Source organism: Vicugna pacos, chromosome 18 (genome assembly GCF_048564905.1).
Source record: "Vicugna pacos chromosome 18, VicPac4, whole genome shotgun sequence".
Lineage (NCBI taxonomy): Eukaryota > Metazoa > Chordata > Mammalia > Artiodactyla > Camelidae > Vicugna > Vicugna pacos.
Genome location: NC_133004.1, coordinates 18800747 through 18820443, shown reverse-complemented (window position 1 = coordinate 18820443; position 19697 = coordinate 18800747). Strand labels below are relative to the sequence as shown.

At 46.0% G+C, this 19697-nt stretch overlaps 1 protein-coding gene and 1 pseudogene across 7 annotated transcripts in view; one reads left to right on the top strand and one right to left on the bottom strand.

Moving 5' to 3' along the window:
* The window catches only part of LUC7L (LUC7 like), a 37772-nt gene extending 26047 nt beyond the window's left edge, over positions 1 to 11725 (top strand). For all 7 annotated transcript variants that reach the window (XM_072942271.1, XM_072942269.1, XM_072942272.1 and 4 more), the window contains 6 exons: positions 420 to 563; positions 4254 to 4430; positions 6764 to 6852; positions 10108 to 10137; positions 10550 to 10717; positions 11377 to 11725. In XM_072942271.1, the coding sequence (XP_072798372.1) occupies positions 420 to 563; positions 4254 to 4430; positions 6764 to 6852; positions 10108 to 10137; positions 10550 to 10717; positions 11377 to 11518 (750 nt within the window). In that variant the 3' untranslated portion in view covers positions 11519 to 11725. The remainder of the gene's footprint in view (positions 1 to 419; positions 564 to 4253; positions 4431 to 6763; positions 6853 to 10107; positions 10138 to 10549; positions 10718 to 11376) is intronic.
* On the bottom strand, positions 8372 to 9880 carry LOC102541122 (glycine cleavage system H protein, mitochondrial-like; annotated as a pseudogene).
* Positions 11726 to 19697: the final 7972 nt, after the last annotated feature.

Sequence of the window (19697 nt, the reverse complement as noted above, 5' to 3'; positions counted from 1 at the left end):
TAAAAAGACAGCCTAGAAACTGACCAACACAATGATCCTTGCAATCTGTGGGAAGTAAGAGGTGCTGCTGCTTTTATTGCAATACAGTGCTTGGGTTTAGTTTATGGTCAGTCTCAGTGGTGGCAGTAGGGGTGTGGTAATCGTTAGAATTCGCATATGATCAGTGAGGGTTTCAGGCTGTTTATTTTCGGTGAAAAAAACAAATGCAGTGAAACACTCATTTTCTTTGCATTAAAAAGTCTTTTGGTTTTTTTTTTTTTTTTTACATTTTTATTGATTCATAATCATTTTACAGTGTTGTGTCAAATTCCAGTGTTCAGTACAATTTTTCAGTCATACATGGACATATACACACTCATTGTCAAAAAAGTCTTTTGGTTTTAGATGTCTGCTTACCTGATTGTTTTTCTCTCTCCCAGGCGGAAAAAGTACATGAGTTGAACGAAGAAATAGGAAAACTTCTTGCTAAAGCTGAGCAGCTGGGAGCAGAAGGAAATGTGGATGAATCCCAAAAGATTCTTATGGAAGTGGAGAAAGTCCGTGCAAAGAAAAAAGAGGCTGAGGTTGGTGAGAAAAATGTCTTAGAGAAGAAGGAAACTTAGTAACTTCAGAGAATTGACCATTTGGGCTAAAATTAAGCTGTGCCTCCATGTTTTGAATATTGGGAAGGAGTTGGAAATAGGGTGGTATATTGGCAGGATAGTAGGATTGAGAGTCAGCACATACTTGAGTTTGTGTCTTTGCTCTGCCCCCATGACCCCTGTGTGGCCTCAGACTAGTCTCTTGCCAGCTCTGAGCATAATTTCCATGTGTGAAGTGCAGTCCTGAGTGTAAAAGTCAGTGGGGGAGTGTTAGTGAGCACCTCGTGTCTGTTCCTCTGGCTCCCATGAAGTTGAGGGGCCATGGTGGGTGTCAGCTTGTGTGATTGGGCTGGACTTGTGTGGATGCTGTGAGAATAAGGCCTGGTGTTCTTAGTGATGCCATGTCTTCAGTGGAGAGATCCGTATCGGTTGGGGTGGCAGCCAGGTGCCTTTAGGACCCAGTGTTTCTATCAGTGACAACCGTCTTCTTCCTAGATTATTTTCTTTATTGGATCCTCTCTGGTTCTCCGGTCCTCACCACTGGAATTGGATGTGGCTTGGGTTGGCTTCTAGAGTGGTGGGAATGGTAGAGTCAGAGGAAGACATGGATAGGTGTGTTGCTTTAGTTGGTGCTCATTGTGTGACAGGCACTTTTATAGTTATGAGCAAGCTGGGAGATTCCCTTCTCTGGTGGAGATGGCACTGGTGTGGGGCAAGGTCCAGAGAGTAGAGGTGTGAGCAGCGGATAAGATTGACTGATGAAGATGGGTGCTTAAAATAAATGTGATCTCGGTTTGAGAGTGACTTGGAGTACAAGGTGTCTCCAGGTAGGGCAGGGTGATCCTGGAAGGCCCCTTAGCTGAGACCCAGATGAGAAGGTTCTCAAAACGGAGGGGTAGGGAGGCTGAGTGGGGTGAGATTGCAAGTAGACTCCCTAGTGCAGGGCTGGTTTTGGTTGTTGCTGTACCCCTGGCTCATGGTGTCTGACACATAGTAGGAGCTCAGTGATGATAAACTGAATGCATGAATAGTGCCCAGGACCTGTGGGTGTGGGAGTGATACCCACTGAGGCAGTGATGTAAGTGAAGAGATCATTGTCAAGAGTGCTTTCCAGATTGAGGTCAGCAGCGCTTGTCTGTGGGGAGATGGTGCTGAGCTGATGCATTGTGCCCCTGACCACCCAGCACCCCCTTCCGTGACGTCTGTAGGTGATATATATAGCCCATTCTTAACAGAAAGAGGGGAGGAGACAAGCACTCACAATGTGAACCTGCATATTTAAGTCCTGCGTTTTGCACAGAATTTAAATCCTTGTATGTTTATGTAAGTCCTACATAAAAATTCTTAGAGGGTCTAAATCTGTATACTTAAATAGGAAATTTGTGTTTATATGTAGAAAAAAGTCAGGCCTCCTGGACTGCTGACAGCTTCAGCAGAAAGGCTAGAGGGTCAGGAAGGAAGCTCTGGCCTCTGGGTGAATCCCAGGGCCAAGCCCTTCTGCTTTGAAGAGCAGAGCAGTCACCAGAAACTGTTAGGTGTCTCTGAGGTTTGTGCGTAGGCTAAAGTAATTGTAGGGAGTCACCACTCGGATGTCTGCAGACAGCTGAAGGGGCAGAAGGATATGGGTCACAGGGCTGCTTATGCCCAGGACTGCCGAGTGTCCTTGCCTTGGCCACTGTCCCCTGTCTCCATCACGCAAGTGCCCCCAGGTGGCAGTGCCCCTTCCTTAAAACCACCAGGCAAGACAAGATGGTGTCGGGGAGACCTCGGCAGTGCTGGTCTCTGTAGTGCCCTTTCTGCCCTCATTAGCGGGCAAGGCTGTTTAGGAGTCCTAAGAAATAATACAGAGAGATGCTCTGTGCTGTTTACCCAGTTTCTCCCAATGGTACCGTCTTAAAAAACTATAGCATAACATCTCATGGAAAGGATACTGACACTGATTCAGAACATCCATCTCTCCAAAGGTCCTGCCTGCTGCCCTTTTGTAGCCATGCTCACTTGTATGACTCCTGGCAACCACTAATCTGTCTTCCATTCTTAAGCTTTGGTCATTTTAAGAATGCTATATAATGGAATCATACAATGTGTAAACTTTGGGATTGACTTTTCTCATTCAGCATAATTAACAATTTATTTTGAAAGATATTAGAGGATGGCATTCAAAGTTTCAAAACTACAGAAAGGGGCAGAATAGTATCACAAATATTTGTGTACCCACCATACTTAGCACTTTGACTTTGGCTTACAGTTTTTTTTTCCTTCTAATGAAAGATGTAGCATTATAATGGAAGCTTGAGTTCCCGATGTTTCTTTCTCTAGTCCCAGTTCTCTCCCCACCCAGAGATGAGAGCGTGCATTTAACATAATCTTTGGTGCTGTCCCTGTACTTCATAGGACACGTGTACCTGTAAACTACGTGTGCACCTTGGGCATTTAAAAGTCCCGTGTCAACGCTGCAGGTCTTTCTGTGTTGTCATCTGTGTTGTTGGTGAGCTCCTTCCAAGAATCCTCAGGCAGATGTGTTCAGTCAGTGACGCATTCATTTAGTTGCTTTACTTCATTAGTTGATATGTTCATTTAGTTCATTTAGACTGCTGGAGGACTCCATTTTGGGGGCACATGGCTGTCCGTTGGCAGCGGTTTTCTAGGTTACTGATGGTTTCTCATTTTACAACCAGTTCTGCTGTGTATGTCCTTGCACCTGTCCTTTGGTGCAAGTGTGAGTGTCCTGGGATGTCACCTGGAAGGAGAGTTTCTTATGATCCCACTGTACAGACACGTTATTGAGTTGCACTTTGTGGCAGCTGTAGCAACTGAGACTCCTGCCATCAGTGTGTGAGAGTGCCTGTTTTCTTTATATCTTTGCCAATTTAGTGAATGATGTGGTCACTTATTTTAATTTGCATTTCCCTGGGAATGTTTGGAATGTGTGAATTAATGGAAGATGATTACATTCCGTCTTCCCTTTAAGGATAAATGACTATTGAAATGCATTTCTTAAACTTAGATTTTGAAGGAGCATTTTAACTTAAGCACAAGCAGCAATAATGATGTCCTGTCCTGGTTCATTTTCTTTTGTATTTTGAGTATTTTGCTCTGAGGCCGAGTGACTGCTTGTAAGTAGGGTAAGACTGCACTGGCTGCAGGAGGGAGAGTGTTTTGTTTGTTCTGTTGTACACCCTTCCTTTGAAGAAAGTGTCTAATGTGTTTGTCCTTCTGAATTTTAACTCTCAGGGCTGCACTGGGATATAGTTTCCTGGATATTGGGACAGTCTTCATGGATTCTCTTATGTTTTTTGCTTGACTATTTGGTTTAGTTTTTTTCTTTTCTTAAGGCCCCTGTTGAAGATTCTCACCTCTTCTCTAGTCCTCCTAGAGCTCTCCACCATAGCAGAGACCTACCTTCCTTCCCTGCTAGCCTTTTTAGAACACACAGCATCCTGTTTGAGTATTCTGAATACCCCTTGTTGCTTTGAAATCATGACTGTTCATTTCTTACATAAACAGTTAACATTGGTTTGGTTCCAAATATCTGAAGGTTTGTAAACAATTCAGTTTCTGTGTATTTAAAAGTCATCTCTGTAGTCCATTCAAATGTTTACATTTTAGGGGTTGAGTATATGGTAGTATTTGAGTATACCTCACTTTTATCACTCTGTTCCCGTTCTCCAGGAAGAATACAGAAATTCCATGCCTGCATCCAGTTTTCAACAGCAGAAGCTGCGTGTCTGTGAGGTCTGTTCAGCCTACCTTGGTCTCCATGACAATGACCGTCGTCTTGCAGACCACTTCGGGGGCAAGTTACACTTAGGGTTCATTCAGATCCGTGAGAAGCTTGACCAATTGAGGGTATGTTAATGTCCTGTGTTTCTGAAGAAACCTGAAAAGTCTTGTGATCACCTTCACATTTCCTTGCTTGTAGAAAGCCTTAATTTGCGATCCTAAGATCATGCCTTGGGTTTTGTGGTGAACTACTCAGAGTTCATCAGTTTGTGCACGTAAGAGACCTGAGATCGCAGAATCTAGCAGGGCCTTCGGTATTTATTTAGTCTGTAACCCCTTGTGTACAGAAGAAAATGACAATATCCGGTTCCAGGGTACAAGACAGTTCTTGCACACCTCTGGAAAAGCTTATTTGGAGATGGGAAAGAGCCAGTAAGTAGTCTGTAGTTTTTCTTTTCAGACAGAGGCCAACACATGGAGGGGTGATCAGGCTAGAAGGACGAGAAGATGGTAGGGGGTTTTATGATAGCCCTGTCCCACCACTGATGCCTCTGTCCCTTCCTCATGTTAGGCTTTAAAGTATTAGATATCCTAGGTATAGAACGCTGAGAAGGAGGGTTAAACAGGTTTCATATATTATGAGTTGTCTTCTTCAAACTGACGGAACCTTCCCTATTGGGTACTAGACCCTACGATGGGCTGCTAGGAAACATGCAGGCCTTCTCTCCAGACACCTGACATCCGTGGAAGGACAGATACATGGTATCTGACTGTAGGACACCACAGTCAAGGCCTTGGGCCTTGTGGCCCTCAAGAAGGTGCAACAGGTGGCAGAGCCCTGCACACAGGAGGGGTTCCACAGTAGGTGATGTGTGACTTGGCACTAAGAGAGGGAGTTGGGTGGCAGTGAGGATATTCTCACCACTGATCTTGAAACATTTTGCTCCTGTGCTCCGAGTAGAATTTTGGAAGATGATACTCTTTATCACACATTTTTAAGTTGGAATTTTTTAAATTATGTTTATCAGCATAAAACATGTAGAGTATTTTATATGTACCCAATAGAATATAAAATAACAATTTGGTATCAACTACCATCACCATTAAAAATCTGCTCCTTAGCAGTTGGAATTGTTGCATCCCATTTTTCCTTTAAATTGTATTTTCATTCCATAACATCCCCAAATTTTGTCCTAATAGTTTTTATACTTGAAAGCGTTCTGTTTTTTTTTAAGATGTATCTTTGCATCAGGATATACTGAAACTTCCCCCCCTGAAACCTGAAGAACTTAAGTATTAACTTAATGTGGAAATCATGTTTTATCATTGGTCTAATGAACAGCATGTAGTTGATAGAACAACACAGATAAATTATGGATTTTGATAAATAGTCATTAAACTATTGACAGAAAATATATTTGGAAGTGTACCTCTTAACGATGAGGAGGGTGGGAGTCCTGTGCCCTAATTGGAGATGGGTTTGCTCACAGTGGTCCCAAGGGTGTTCACACCACAGGGCCCCACACCAAGGTAGACGTAAGATGGTAAGAGGCAGGGCTTTTGTCAGGTAGGGGAACATGGTGTTTTAGGGAACAGGGACGGTTTGCAGAGATGATGCCAGACCACAGGCCAGATGAACAAAATCAGAGGGGAAGAGTTAGAGGTGCCAGGTGGGAAGGTTCTTGCACCTGAGAGTGCTCTGAGGAGGAAAATTTGCCTCTCTCCCCATCCTTGCTATGCCCTCTCTTCCAGAGGGCCTGAGAGTTAAAGTCATCCCCCATAGACCTTTGTCTCTAACTCTTCCCCCTACGTTACCCTCTGGGGGCTTCATTTCCCTTGGCAGAGCGATGAGGGGATGGGAGCATTGAAAGGTTCTGATGTGGGGGTCTTTTGAGCTAAGCTGTGTGGATGGTGCTCCAGTAGAGGGGTTTCTAGGCCACTCCTGCCTGTTGGGCTTCCTTTTCTGTTGCACTCAGCACAATTGAGCTTGATGCGACAAGTATGGAGCTGATGGTCCACCTCCCTGGCTTGCTGTCCCCGTGAGGTCATCAGCATCCCAGAACAGGGTGCTCCTTGGCAAGAGAGCTTGCCTCCCAGCAGCAAGATGTGTTTGGTCAGGTACACGTGTTCTCTTTTACACAAAGTTTGTGGAGTCTCCTTTGGGTAAAAAAGTAACTTTCTGGATTGATTTGAAGCAATGTGATAAACTTTCTATGACTTACAAGTACAGCACCTTCTAGAATACACAGTTTGTCATTGAATTTATAAACTGTAATAGTTTTTTTTTCCCCACATATTTTCCATCGTTTAAAAGATTTTAAAAAGAATTGTGTTTCTGTGTCCTGAGTTTATCTTAGGTTCTTAAATTGTCAATACCAAGGTCAAGGTACTTTGTTAAACAACTTTTGCACTCTACTTTCTGTAACTTCCTTTTATCTTTCAATTTTTCGCTTATTTAGAAAACTGTGGCTGAAAAGCAAGAGAAGAGAAATCAGGATCGACTGAGGAGGAGAGAGGAAAGGGAGCGGGAGGAGCGGCTGAGCAGGAGGTGAGCCCACTGTGATGTGGCCTAGGGAAACACTCCTCATTTCTATGCCCCGTTGCTTGTGACGCTTGAGGTCTGGCTGGCCCCAGAGAACCTGTGCACAGCTGTGTGGCGAGGACAGTGCCATCCAAGCTGCATGAACAGCTGTGGTGAATTCATTCTCGCCTGTAAAGGTGTGGCCCTCAGAAGGACCTGCTGCTCATGCCTCCTGTGGTTTTAGCACTTGGCCCGGAAGATAGGCAGGAGCTGATATTCCGGAAGGGAGCCCACTCTCACACTGTCACACCCACAGTGGGCACGACCCACCTGGGAAAGGCTCTGGTGTGGGTGAGAGGTGGAAGCAGTGAGAACATGAGCTGGCCGGGAGGGTCCGGGCCAAGGAGGTGGCAGTTTGAACCATGGGAGAGCAGGAAGGGTCTGGATGTGTTCTGAGATAGAGCTGATAGGATTTGCTGGTAGATGGTTGGAGGGGGAATGGAACTGGCCTCATGGTTTCTGATCTGAAGGTGGGGGCCACTAGGGGCATTGTACTGGGGTGAGGAAGAGCTGGGGAATAGAGTTTCGCTCTGGCCATATTTGAGATGCCTAAGAGACATCCAGGTGGAGACTCAAATCTAGTCAGAGTTCAGGGTAGAGGCTGGAGCCAGCAGTGACCATGCTCTCGTGTTGGACACAGCTGCTTGTCCTTGAAAGGCCAGGAACGGCTTTCCTGAAGGAATTCCTCAGGATCGCTCTGGGCAAATGTTTGTTGTGTATTTTGTATTTTCATTATTTTAATTATCTAACATTCTGATTTATTATAAAGAGACTAAAACAATACAGAACTGTATTAAGCAAAACACACAAGGGTCTTTTTATACAGAGGTGACCACTGTCGTGGGATGTGTTGTGTGCACAGGTACATGGCTTCCACATGTAAGACCTTCCCATAGCAGGTGTGCTCTTGATGGCTACACAGCACCCTGCAGTGATCTTGTACTCAACTGTCCTTATTACCCTCCACTTTTACCCTTTTTGCACACCCCTCCCCCACCTCTTTCAACCACCAGTCTTCTCTGTGTCTATGAGTTTGATTTTTTTTTTTTTGATTCTACATAGAACTGAGGTCATACTGTATTTATCTTTTTCTATCAGACTTGTTTCATTTAACATAATGCTCTCAGGGTCCATCCATGTTGTTGCAAATGGCAGAATTTCCTTTTTTTAATGGCCAAACAACACCCCTTTGTGTGTGTGTGTGTGTGTGTGTGTGTGTGTGTGTGTGTGTGTATCTGTGTGTATATATATACACACACACATCATTTTTATCTGTTTGTCTGTCAGTGGACACTTAGGTTGTTTCCATGTCTAGGCTGTTGTAAATAATGCAGCAGTGAACATGGGGGTATAGGTATCTTTTCGAGGTACTGATTTTTTTTCCTTTGGGTAAATACTGAGAATTGGAATTGCTGAATCATATGGTAGTTCTGTTTTAATTTATTTTTTTGTTTGTTTCAAACTAGTTGATTTAAGGGTTCCATTTTCACTCTTCAGTAGATTTTATGTATTTCTCATATGATTCTTCACTCATTAGTTCATCTAGTTCTGAAGGATTACTGAGTGTCATCTTGATCAGCCAACCATCTTCATAACAAGATTTGTTGACAAGTCTTGGATTTTCTGCTAGAGCTTCATTAATTTCAGTAAATTCTCCAGATAGAGGAGAATAGAATTCACTAGCAGCTTTCACACTTTCCAAAGCACCAAACTCCTCTTGTTTGTTCAATTTTGTCCCAACTTCAGACAGACTACAGTAAACAACATCTCCCCAAGCTTCCTGTGCAAAATTGCTGATTCCCACTATTCCAACACCGTTTTCTTTCGTTATCCATTCATGTTTGTCTGTGAATTTGCGCACGGGGAGCAGAGCCGGGCCAGTGCGCAGCATCTGGACTGCGTCCACCCGCAGCCCGCAAGGCCACGGCAGGCAGGGTGCAGCGGGCGCAGAGATGGCGCTCAGGCTGCAGACTGGCCCGCGTGCTGCGCGCCGCTAGCAGTGCCGTGTTCGCAGGGGTGCAGAGGGTCGTGGGCAGCACCTCGGGTACCCCAGCTGGCCGGGGTGTGTCGGGGGTGGCCCCAGGCCGGAGCTAGCCAGAGTGAGCTGGCTGGACTGGGATGGGGGCCTGTTTTAATTTTTTTGAAGAATTTCCACATTGTTTTTCCACAGTGGCTGCACCAGTTTACATTCCCACCAACAGCGTACAAGCCCACATCCTCGCCAACACTTGTTATTTCTTGTCTTTTTTGATAATAGTATTTGACAGGTGTGAGGTGATATCTCATGATTTTGATTTGCATCTCCCTGATGATTAGTGATGCTAAGCATCTTTTCATGTTCTTGTTGGCCCTCTATGTCTTCTTTGGAAAGATGTCTATTCAGATCCTCTGCTCATTTTTTAATCGAATTTTTTTTTCTGTTTAGAGTTATATGAGTTCTTTATATATTTTGTATATTAGTCCCTTGTCAGATACGTGTTTTGCAGATATTTTCTCCCATTCAGTATGTTGCATTTTTATTTTGTTGATGGTTTCCTTTACTGTGCAGAAGCTGTTTAGTCTTAACGTCTCAGTTGTTGGCTTTTGCTTTTGTTGCCTTTGCATTTTAATTTTTGAGGACTAAGTTTTTATAAAGCGATTTTTGAATGAGTACTCTAGTGATTATCTTTGTATATTTTGAGGGTTTATAACATTACTTAGAATTATGGGGATAAAGGAATTTAATATATAAATATTGATAGATTTTATAAAAATTGCTTTCCAAGGTGCTTTATCATATCACCCTCCGGCAACATGGTGTGTGAGCATCTTTTGTCACTTCCTCCTCAGCACAGGTTGGTGGCACCCTCTTAGAGCAGGGTGTGAAATGACACCTTGTTGTGCATTTCTTGGGTTGCTGATTGTATAATGTTTCCTAAGGAGCTCATGTGACCCTCACTGGCAGTGAACCTGTGTTTGGAAGGTGAATATTCTTCTCAATTCTCTCTTCTGCCATGTGAGTGTCTGCATAGTTGAGCTGGTGTCCACTGTGAAGAGTTTGCAGAGCCTCTAGTTAAACTCAGTGCAGCATGGACCCCTGGGGGCTGGGGCTGGGGGCAGGCCTCCTGGCGTGTCTCTGTTGGAAGTTGGCCCTTCTTCACCATGTGGACTTGGCGTACCTCCCCTCAAAAGTAAGGGAAGGGGCTGTTGTGGGGAAATTATTCATCTTTTTCTCCATTTTAGGTCTGGATCAAGAACCAGAGATCGCAGGAGGTAGGTTTCCAGATCTGTTAGAGCCTTCTCAGTAAGATATTCTTTTCCGCATGTGTTTTTCTTAATACTCAACATTGGTAACGTCACAGTTATTATGTGGTGGTCAGGGATGGCTCATAAAGGGCACAGGACATGGGTGAGACTCAAATCCTGTGTGTAGTTGGGGTAGGTTGGGGACTAGTGCAGCTTGGGGATGGGGAGTCCATTGTCCATGAAGGGGACGATCAGGGCCCCTCTGAGGCCTGTCTGTCGGGCAGCTGGGAATTTCCTGGCAAATTTTCAGGAGGCATCGGTGGGAAGGGTCTGGCCATAACCATTCTTGTAATAGATGGGACTGTTAAGACCAAGTTGTCAGTTTGTGGGAGAATAGGAGAGACGGCAGTAAAGCATCAGCAGAGCATGTCCACTGCAGGTCGCGTTCCCGGGACCGGCGTCGGAGGCGGTCAAGATCTACCTCCAGAGAGCGGCGAAAGTCTTCCCGGTCCCGGTCCCGAGACAGACACCGGCGCCACCGAAGCCGCTCCCGAAGCCACAGCCGGGGCCACCGCCGGGCATCCAGGGACCGGAGTTCAAAATACAAGTAACTACTCTGACTCCTTCAGTAGCTGCAACCAGGAGTGAGCCCCTTCTTGTATGCAAGGGTCTGGGGGTCTGTCATCTGTGGGACTGAGTACTAAGACCTTGAGGCACCAGGAACCTTAAGCCAAGAGCAGCAGATGGATTCAGGACTGGGACTGTGGAGGGCAATAGAGAGGGTCCCACATGGGCATGGGCGTGCTCAGGGCAGCACGCTCACTGTCGTTTTGGTACACAGAGCCCCTCCTTACCTCTGTCATGGTTTTTTAAGGGAAAAACAAACCCACCACTAATAGTCTTACTCAGAGATGACCACTGTAGGCTTTGGTAAGATTGATTTTAAATACTGTTTTTTCCATTACTTATATAATGGATCATGTTCCACGTGTGAACTTTTGTATTTTCCTTTGTGCTGTTTACATTGTGGTGAAACCTTCCCTGTTATTGGAAACCTTTGCAAATATCACTTTCTAGTGGCTGCCTCACAGTCCCTGTCAGCGGGTTGAGCACAAGACAGCAGGCCGGTCTGCCCTCTGGCCTGCTGGGGGCCCTCCTAGCTATGGTGGGTCTTGGCCCTCCCTGACCTGGTCCAAGGTGTCGGTACCTGAGTTGCAGCCAGAAGGGAGTGCCAGCCCTCGCTGAGCCTCTGGTTCCCTTTCCCAGGTTCTCCAGAGAGCGGGCCTCGAGGGAGGAGTCCTGGGAGCGCGGGCGGAATGAGCGGGGGACCACCGACTGGAGGCTGGAGAGTGCCAACGGGAAGGCCGCTTCTCGGAGGTCGGAGGAAAAGGAGGCCGGCGAGATCTGAACCTACCCCAAGGAGCTGTAAATAGTCCAATGAACGTCTGACACAGCCTAACGTTACCTTTATATTTGCTGAATACAACTCATCTTTTGTAGTTTAACATTTCTATTGTTTTGGAGCTAGCTGTGAATTCCTAGAGATGTACAGAGTTGCCCATGTGTTCTGGGATATGTTGAGTGGGAATAAACAACCTGACAGACTGCCTCCTGACGGCCGCTGTGCGGTCTCTGCTGTCCCCGGTGCACTAGACATCATTGAGGCTTCCACGGGTGGGGGTGACACATGGGGGTCCATCTCTGAGCTCATCCTAGAGATGTGACTTGCTGTTGGACTCCCTTTGACTTTGGGCATGTGACATGCTGCATGCCCTTGACCCCCAGATGGGCTCGAGCCAGATGTGTCCAGTCGTCTGCTCTTGGCTCCACGTGTCCTTCCTGTGTGTTGGAGCTGCCCTCTTCTGCACCCATTTCTCTGGAGGGCTGCCTGTCTGGGTTTTGGTCAGCAGCTTCAGCCTGGTGCTTGAGTGCAGAGGAGCTGCAATCCCCTCTTTTGGAGTTACTTAGAGCAAAGAAAGGCCCTTGGACAGTATCCACATGGCAGCCATGAGGTCCTTAGAGGAGGGCGTGCTGGCTTTTGGGTCAGGGTCTGGCTTTACTCACACGTAGGGAGAGCTGGTGGTGGTACCCACCCTCCCTCAGCCCTTCTGCATGTACCAAGAGACTTAAGTCAGCCCTTCTGAAAAGTGTAACTGGGAGCTCTTTCCTCTTTCCACTTTCTGCAGGGAGGAGGTTTATTTTTTGACGGAGCATCTGATGGCTACATTGTGAAAGTCACCCCCACCCCTCTGCAGAGCCTGCTTGGCTCATTGGGTACATGGACACTGGGTCTGGAGCATGTGGCCACCAGTGCCATGATGTGCTCCAGGCTCACCTGCGACAGTCTGTCTCATTCTGGGAGGACGTGGGTCAGTGGGCTGCTCTGCTGCCCTGTGATGGGGGTCTTCCCTGGCCAGCTCTCTCCACGGGAAGGGGGTGCAGTGTCAGGATGGTGTCCCTCCACACAAGGAGCACTACCCTGACCCAGGCTGGGTTAGAACACTGGAACATCTGTTCACAGTAGGAGACTACCAAAAAGCAAGGGTGAGTATTTCTGCTTGGGGGGTGGTATGGATGCAAGTTACCTGGGAGGAGGTGCCCCCTTCCTGTGTTTGGGAAGTGGGTACAAGTTGGTGGAAAGCCTTGAGTGGGAAAAAGGTGGTCCTGGGAGGGAATGAGAGCTGGGATCGTGGGTTCCCAACTCAGCTCTTCAACCCGGCCTGTGGTGGTCAGGGGCTGGACTGAAGCAGGCAGCGTTGGGGGCACAGCCGGGAGCCGGGCTCACACAGTACCTCTCACCTCCTTTCTTCACCCCCTGGAGTGATGTTTGGGGTTTTTTTTTTTGACTCTACCGTTCTAACCATTTGTGAGCATTCAGTTGAGTGGCATTTGGTGTGCTCAAGCTGTGCAGTCATGACCATCGTGGAGGAGTGGTTTTGAAAAGACAGGGAAGACAATGTCCCTGGACTTAGGAGTAGGCCTGGGGTCCCAGCCAGAAAGCAGATGGGGCAGGGGTAGAGATGCCCAGGACAGTCGAGAGGGCAGCTGCTGCTCCCCCCTTCCCACGTGGATGCTGGTCACTCATCCCTGACCAAGTGTTGGGAGCCCTTGCTACCAGGCTCTTCCAGTCTCAGTGCTGGAGGCATCTGCCTGCCCCTGGCATACCCCAGGTGTGACCACAGGGGTGGAGAACCTGATTGCCTCAGGCCCGAGCCTCACATTCCTAGTGCTGGCCAGACTCCTGGGTGCAGGAGTGCAGCAGACTGGCTACAGCCCTTCACTCTGGGTGGGCAGTGAAAGAAGTCAGACTGGTGAGGGCGGTGCACACTCCAGGGTATGGGAGTGCTCTGAACATGCCACATCTCACACTGGGTGGGTCCCAACAGAGAGCAGCTTCCTGATGGGGACCTGGAAGGTGTTTAGAGAAGGGGGTTTGGGCCAAAGGGCACCACCCACCTTGAGCCCTCCTCCCCCCCCAACTATTTGAGAACACAATCCCTTGAGGAATCATTTGTTTATCAGGAAGGAGCAGGGATGCAAGTCAGGAGGGGATTGCAACCCTGGAGAGAGATGGGTCAGCTAAGCCAGTAGGTACAGATCCTCCAGGGCCCGAGGTCATGGTGGATTCCAAGCCCTTTTGGTTAATCCCAAGACTGTGTGGTGCCCTCAGCCCCTCCCTGTCACCACATTCTCAGAGGGACTCCCGCACCACTCCATGCTTCTGGCCAGTGGTGGGGGTGGAGTGTGACGTGGTCAACACCTTGTGTGGATTGTGGGGTCTCCTAAGTGCACTTGGAAGGTAATTCTTGTTCTTCGTGGACCTTAGGAGGTTGAGTCATCATGCCCTTGGTGCTGGCACAGTGTCCACTTTGTCCTCTTCCTCACCACACCCGCAGGTACTGTCCAGCGCAGGAGGCTGCTTGTGGACAGGCACAAGGTCTGCCACTAGGCGGCCCTCCCTCCCCAGGGTCCCTTTGTCTCAACACTCATAGTCCTCTGGCACTTTCCTGCTTCTTGGTTCTGCTCTTCTCTCTTTCCCATGCTGGGGCCCCTGGCTCACATCCCACGTGCTCCCCTCCCCTCCTGGCCAGCTGGCATCCCTGTGTCACTCAGACAGCCTGTGGGAGAGAGAAGTTGTGATCAGCTAGCCAAGGGGACTTCCCCCACCTGGACCCTGGCCAGCTTCAGGCTTAAATTTGTATTGAGGTATGATTGACAAATAATGTTTTTAGTTTCAGGTGTGCCACACAATGATTTATATATGTGTGTATTGTGAAGTAATAACAAAAGTCAGATTAACATCTGTCCCCAAACATGGTCCCCCAGTTTTCTTTCTTTAAGCTCAACTGTCAGCAACTTAAAGTATTATTGTATATATAATAATGTAATTATATAATACTGTGATATATTGCAATACGGTATTATATTGTCCTGGGCAGCCTTCTGAGGCTGCTAGTATACCTCCTTGGGAGCCCCCGCCGAAGTCCAGTCTGCCTGGGAATCAAGACGAATTAACCCCAGTCCAGGCCCAGGCTCTTGCCTATTCAGAGAGCACAAAACACTTTGTTCAGAGGATGAGAAGCAGGCCCTCACGTCCACAAATAGAACATTACCAGCTCCTGGGAGCCTCCATTTTCTTATAGTTCCTGCCGGAGGGCTTCAGTCTTCCTGCTATGTGGAAATTCACCACAAACCCAACTGCTTGACACAATACACTTAACTGCCTCATGGTTTTTGAGCCTTAGGGTTCTCAGAGACTGCAGTCAAGGGGTCTCATCGGGGGCTGTGTGGAAGAAGGGTCCTTCCTAGCTCACCTGGTTGTTGCAGTGTTCTGTGACTTCCCAGCCTCAGCACAGAGTAGCCCACCGCGTGGCCGCTTGCTTCTGCAAAGCCAGTAAGGGAGAGGATCTAGCAAGATAAGCATTGCACATGTCCTGGAGTGACATCCCATTCCCTTCTTGAATTCTGTGGGTTAAAAGCAACTCATAGTACCAACTAGCATGGCCATCATTTTAAGATGACTTCTTAAATTTTTAATGGAGGTACTGGGGATTAAACTCAGGACCTCATGCATGATAAGTATGCACTTTATTGCTGAGTTATACCCCCCCAGCATGGCCATAGTTTTAAAAGGTACAAAGGGAGGGAAGGAGAGAAAGACACAGACGGTGCTATAGAGGACTTGGAGCAATCGGAGCCTCAATGGAACACAGCCTGGCAGTTCCTCAACAATGTAAAGGGAGTTACCATAGGAACCAGCAATTCCACTCTTAGAGGTAACACCCAGGAGAGTTGAAAAGAAGGATGTAAGTACTTGTACACATGTTTGTAGTATTCACAATAGCCAGAAGGTGGAAACCAGATCTCCATCAGCAGATGAATGGGTACACAAAACAAGATGGCTGTTCCTGCAGTGGAATATTATTTGCCCTAAAAAGGACTGAAAAGTTCTGATGCATGCTGCAACCTGAATGAGCCTTGAAAAAGGCTAGCTAGCAAGCCAGACACAAAAGGCCACATCCTGTGTGGTTACATTTGTATGAAATCTCCAGGATCAGTAAATCCACACAGAAGGTAGGTTAGTGGTTTTCAAGGGTTGTGTGGAGAGGGAAATGGACACGGGGTCTCCTTTTAGAGGATGAGAAAGTTCTGGAACCAGATAGAGGTGATGGTTGCACACCATTGTGAATGTACTAAATGCCACTGAATTGTACAATTCAGTTGGAATGGTAAATGTGTATTGTGTATTGCACTATTAAAAGAGCTACAAAGGAAGGTGACTACATGGAGGACCACCAGGAATTAGGTGCACGGGGTACACTATTGTTACTAGTGACACTTCTTTTTGCTCTATTTATGCATTTAAGTCATGTCTGATCTTTTTCCTTTATTTGGATCAGGTAAGTCACAAAGTGTAGTTAACAATATACTTGGTTTTGTTGATACCATCTTTTTGGGGGCTTTCCATTTGTCATACCCCTTCCCTTTCTTTACCTCTCCATTTTGCCCATTTTGAAGGGATTGTTTTAGAACATTTTAACATTCTATTTTTTACTCTGTGTTAGTTTGGAAATCACACCCTTTCCACCCTTTGTATTCCTACCCCAGAATTTACAGCTTGCATACTTAGTATACTGCATTAGGCTGGGTGGTAGCTCCCAGAGGCTGAGAGGTCCTAATCGCTGCAACCTGTGAATATTTCCTTATATGGCCAGAGGCTTTTGAAGATGTGATAAAGATTTTCAAATGGGGGTGACTGGTCTGGATTATCCAGGTGGGGCTAATGTATCACAAAGGTCCTTATAAATGGGAGACAGATTTAACCACTGAAGAAGGCAAGATGCTACCAGCTTTAAAGCTGGAGGGTGGGTCCGAGAACCAAGAGTACAGTTGTAGAGGCTGGAGAAGTGAGGAGAGGACTTTCTGCTAGAGCTTCCCAAGAGAGCACAGTCCTGCTGACACCTTGAGCTCAGCATAGGGAAACTGATTTTGGTCTTGTGCCCTCCTGAACTGTAAGAGAAAAAACTTGCATTGTTTTCAGTCAGTAAGTTTTTGTTACATCAGCAGTAGGAAGCCGAATCTAAAGTTGATGAAAACCTGTTTGCCTCATGATGAAAAATACTCCAGCTTAAGTTTGGTAGTTTTGGCAAATACCTCAGAACCCAACTGGCTTAGGTGCTGTGATCACCTTTACTTGGTTTCTGGTCTGAAAATTCTTTATCTTGTTTGCTCTTTGATGCTTTTAAGAAGGTTTAAACCGTTTTATCCATGTGGGTAATGTATAATTACCCATAAATGGTCCTCTCACCTCTTGTCTTGCCAGGTTGGAGGTGGAGCACAGAGCCAGCAAAGCTTTGGAATGTGACAGGGTCCAGAGGCCTAAAGAAAGAGTTAGGATATTTACAGGAAAGATGTCCCCCCAAGAAATAAAGAGAAAAAAATGGGCTATTTCAATGTGTAAAACGGACTGAAGGCCTTTGCAGGTCCACTGAGGGTCACCTGTGGGTTAACCTGACAAGAGAAGGCCGTGCTGGGAGAACGGGCAACATGCACACAGGAGTCAGGACCCAGCGAGCAGTAGTCACCACTGCCAGTAACATGGTGAGTAGGGGCTGAGGAGGGGTGCAGGCAAAGCTGTGAGGAGGGCAGTTTTGGCAGTGTTACCAAAAAGCCATAGTAGGGGGCATACCATTCACCCCAGAAATTCCACTCCTATAAAGATCCCCCAAGGAGGTCATTGTGTTGGTATGTTTGTGTGTAGAATTTTAGCTACAAGTAAGGTAAGGTTTTCAGCAAATTATTTGTGAAAATGAAAAAAACATGCAAGTGAAAAATCACTCATACCCCTACCACTTTCCTTTTCTGGGATTATATGAAGTGCGGTGATAGTTGAAGTTTTCTTGTGACTACGTTAATATGAAACGACTTATTCTCTACACAATGACCTGCAGCGTGTTTTAAGAACATCTTGGCATTATTCAGTGTCTGTGCCTGGAGGCTGACGTCCCTGTGTGCCTCTACCATTGTGTTTAAACTTCTCTCATTGATGAATATGTTTGTTGTGTGCCATATTTTTTCTTATTTTTTTCTCTGCTTTGATAAACAATTCTGCAAAGAACGCCACTGTGCATACATCTTCATATGTGTGCCTGTTTTCTGGAGGATAAATCCCAGAAACAGGACTGCAGGCTTAGAGAATTTGCGCTTTGGGGATTTAAAGGACACAACCAGTGGTATTAGCTCAGATTAAATTTCCAGGACTTTTGACGGCTTTTTGCTAAACACAACCACTATTAAAAATTCAGTTATAGTACTTTACAGATAGATAGGTCATGTTAAAAACAGAAGTAGTAAATACTGAAAACTGATTATGTCTAATTATGTTACTACATTTTGCTGTATGCTCATGCCTCTTGTATTTGGACAGTGGAAATACAATGCAGTAGCGGCTACTAAACATCTCTTCCTAATTTCCCATTCGGTGACAGCCTATTTGATAGCCTGAAATCAACCATGATGGTCTATTTACACCATGGAAATTGGCCAAGTGCTGCAAATCAGCTCCCTTTCCCTTCTGCTAGAGTGCCAGTTATTAAACATTTACCAGAGCACAACTGCTTACAGCTGGATTACCCTCCCAAAGGGTTTATACTAAGTTACACTTCCACCAGAAGTGTATTGGATCTTGTCTTTTTAAAAATGTTTCCCTGACAGGTGTCAATGAGCATTTTAATTTGCATGTCCTTGAGCCTCTTTGAAATGTCTGTTGGCCATTGGTACACTGAGTTGCCTGTTTGTCCTTTGGCTGCTGCTTCTATAGGGTTGACTGATGTAAAAAATAAAGATAGGGTGAGAAAAAAGAATTTGGATCTTGTAGAGAAAAGACAACCCTTTGTCTGCTGTTTGTGGCAAATATTTTTCTCCTGGTTCCTCTTTTAACTTTGCTTATGGTGTCTTTTACTCCCATACTGAGTTTTTTTTCTTTATATATAGTCCAGTGCGTCCACTTTTTCCAGGGGCACTTTGAGGATACAATTTCTTAAGAGAAATCTCCCTAAATAAATGTGCCTAGAAGGGCCTGGAAGACTGCACATTACACGTTACCTTGTCTGTGGGGTGTTTCTGCCTGTGGGTGCTGGCATCTGTGTCTGTGTGGTGTCTCTTCCGCTTTTATGCTTTCACTTATCTATGGTCAATCCAAGTCGGAAAATACCGGAGGAGGCTATAGCTCAGTGGTAGAGTGCATGCTTAGCATGTACCAGGTCCTGGGTTCAATTCCCCAGCACCTCCAGTAAAAAATAAATAAATAAACATAATTACCCAAGTCCGAAACTACTAAATGGAAAATTCCAGAAATAAACAATTCGTGTTTTAAAATGGGCAGCTTTCTAGTACCATGATGAAATCTCTGGGTGTCCCACTCCATCCTCCCAACCCTGGGACATGAATCATCTTTGTCCTGTGTATACTGTCCGTTAGTCACATAGCCTTCTGTTACCAGATGGACTGTCCCAGGAGCTCAGTGCTTGTGTTCAGAGTCACCCTTATTTTACTTCATAATGGCCCCAAAACACAAGAGGAGTGATGCCAGCAATTCAGATACGCCAAAGAGAAAACGTGAAGTGCTTCCTTTAAGTGGAAAGGTCAAAGTTCAACAAAAAATTGGATGCTGAGTTGGTTAAGATCTACGGTAAAAACGAATCTTCTGTGGAATTGTGAAGGAAACAAATTCATGCTGTCTTGCTGTCACACCTCAAACAGCAAGTTACAGCCACAGTGTGTGATAAGTGTTCTGGTGTTAAGATAGGAAAAGGCATTAAATTTGTACAGTGTATTTTGAGAGAGAGATCACATTCACATAGGTTTTAATACAGTACATTGCCATAATTGTTCTATTTTATTATTAGTTACTGCTGTTACTCTTTTTGTGCCTCATTTATAAATTAAATTTACTATAGGTGTGTATGTACAGGAAAAAATATAGCATACTTGGGGGTAGGTACTATCAGGTTTCAGGCATCCTCTGGGGGTCTTGGAATATACCACCTGAGGATAAGAGGGGACTGTGTGTGTGTGTGTGTGTGTGT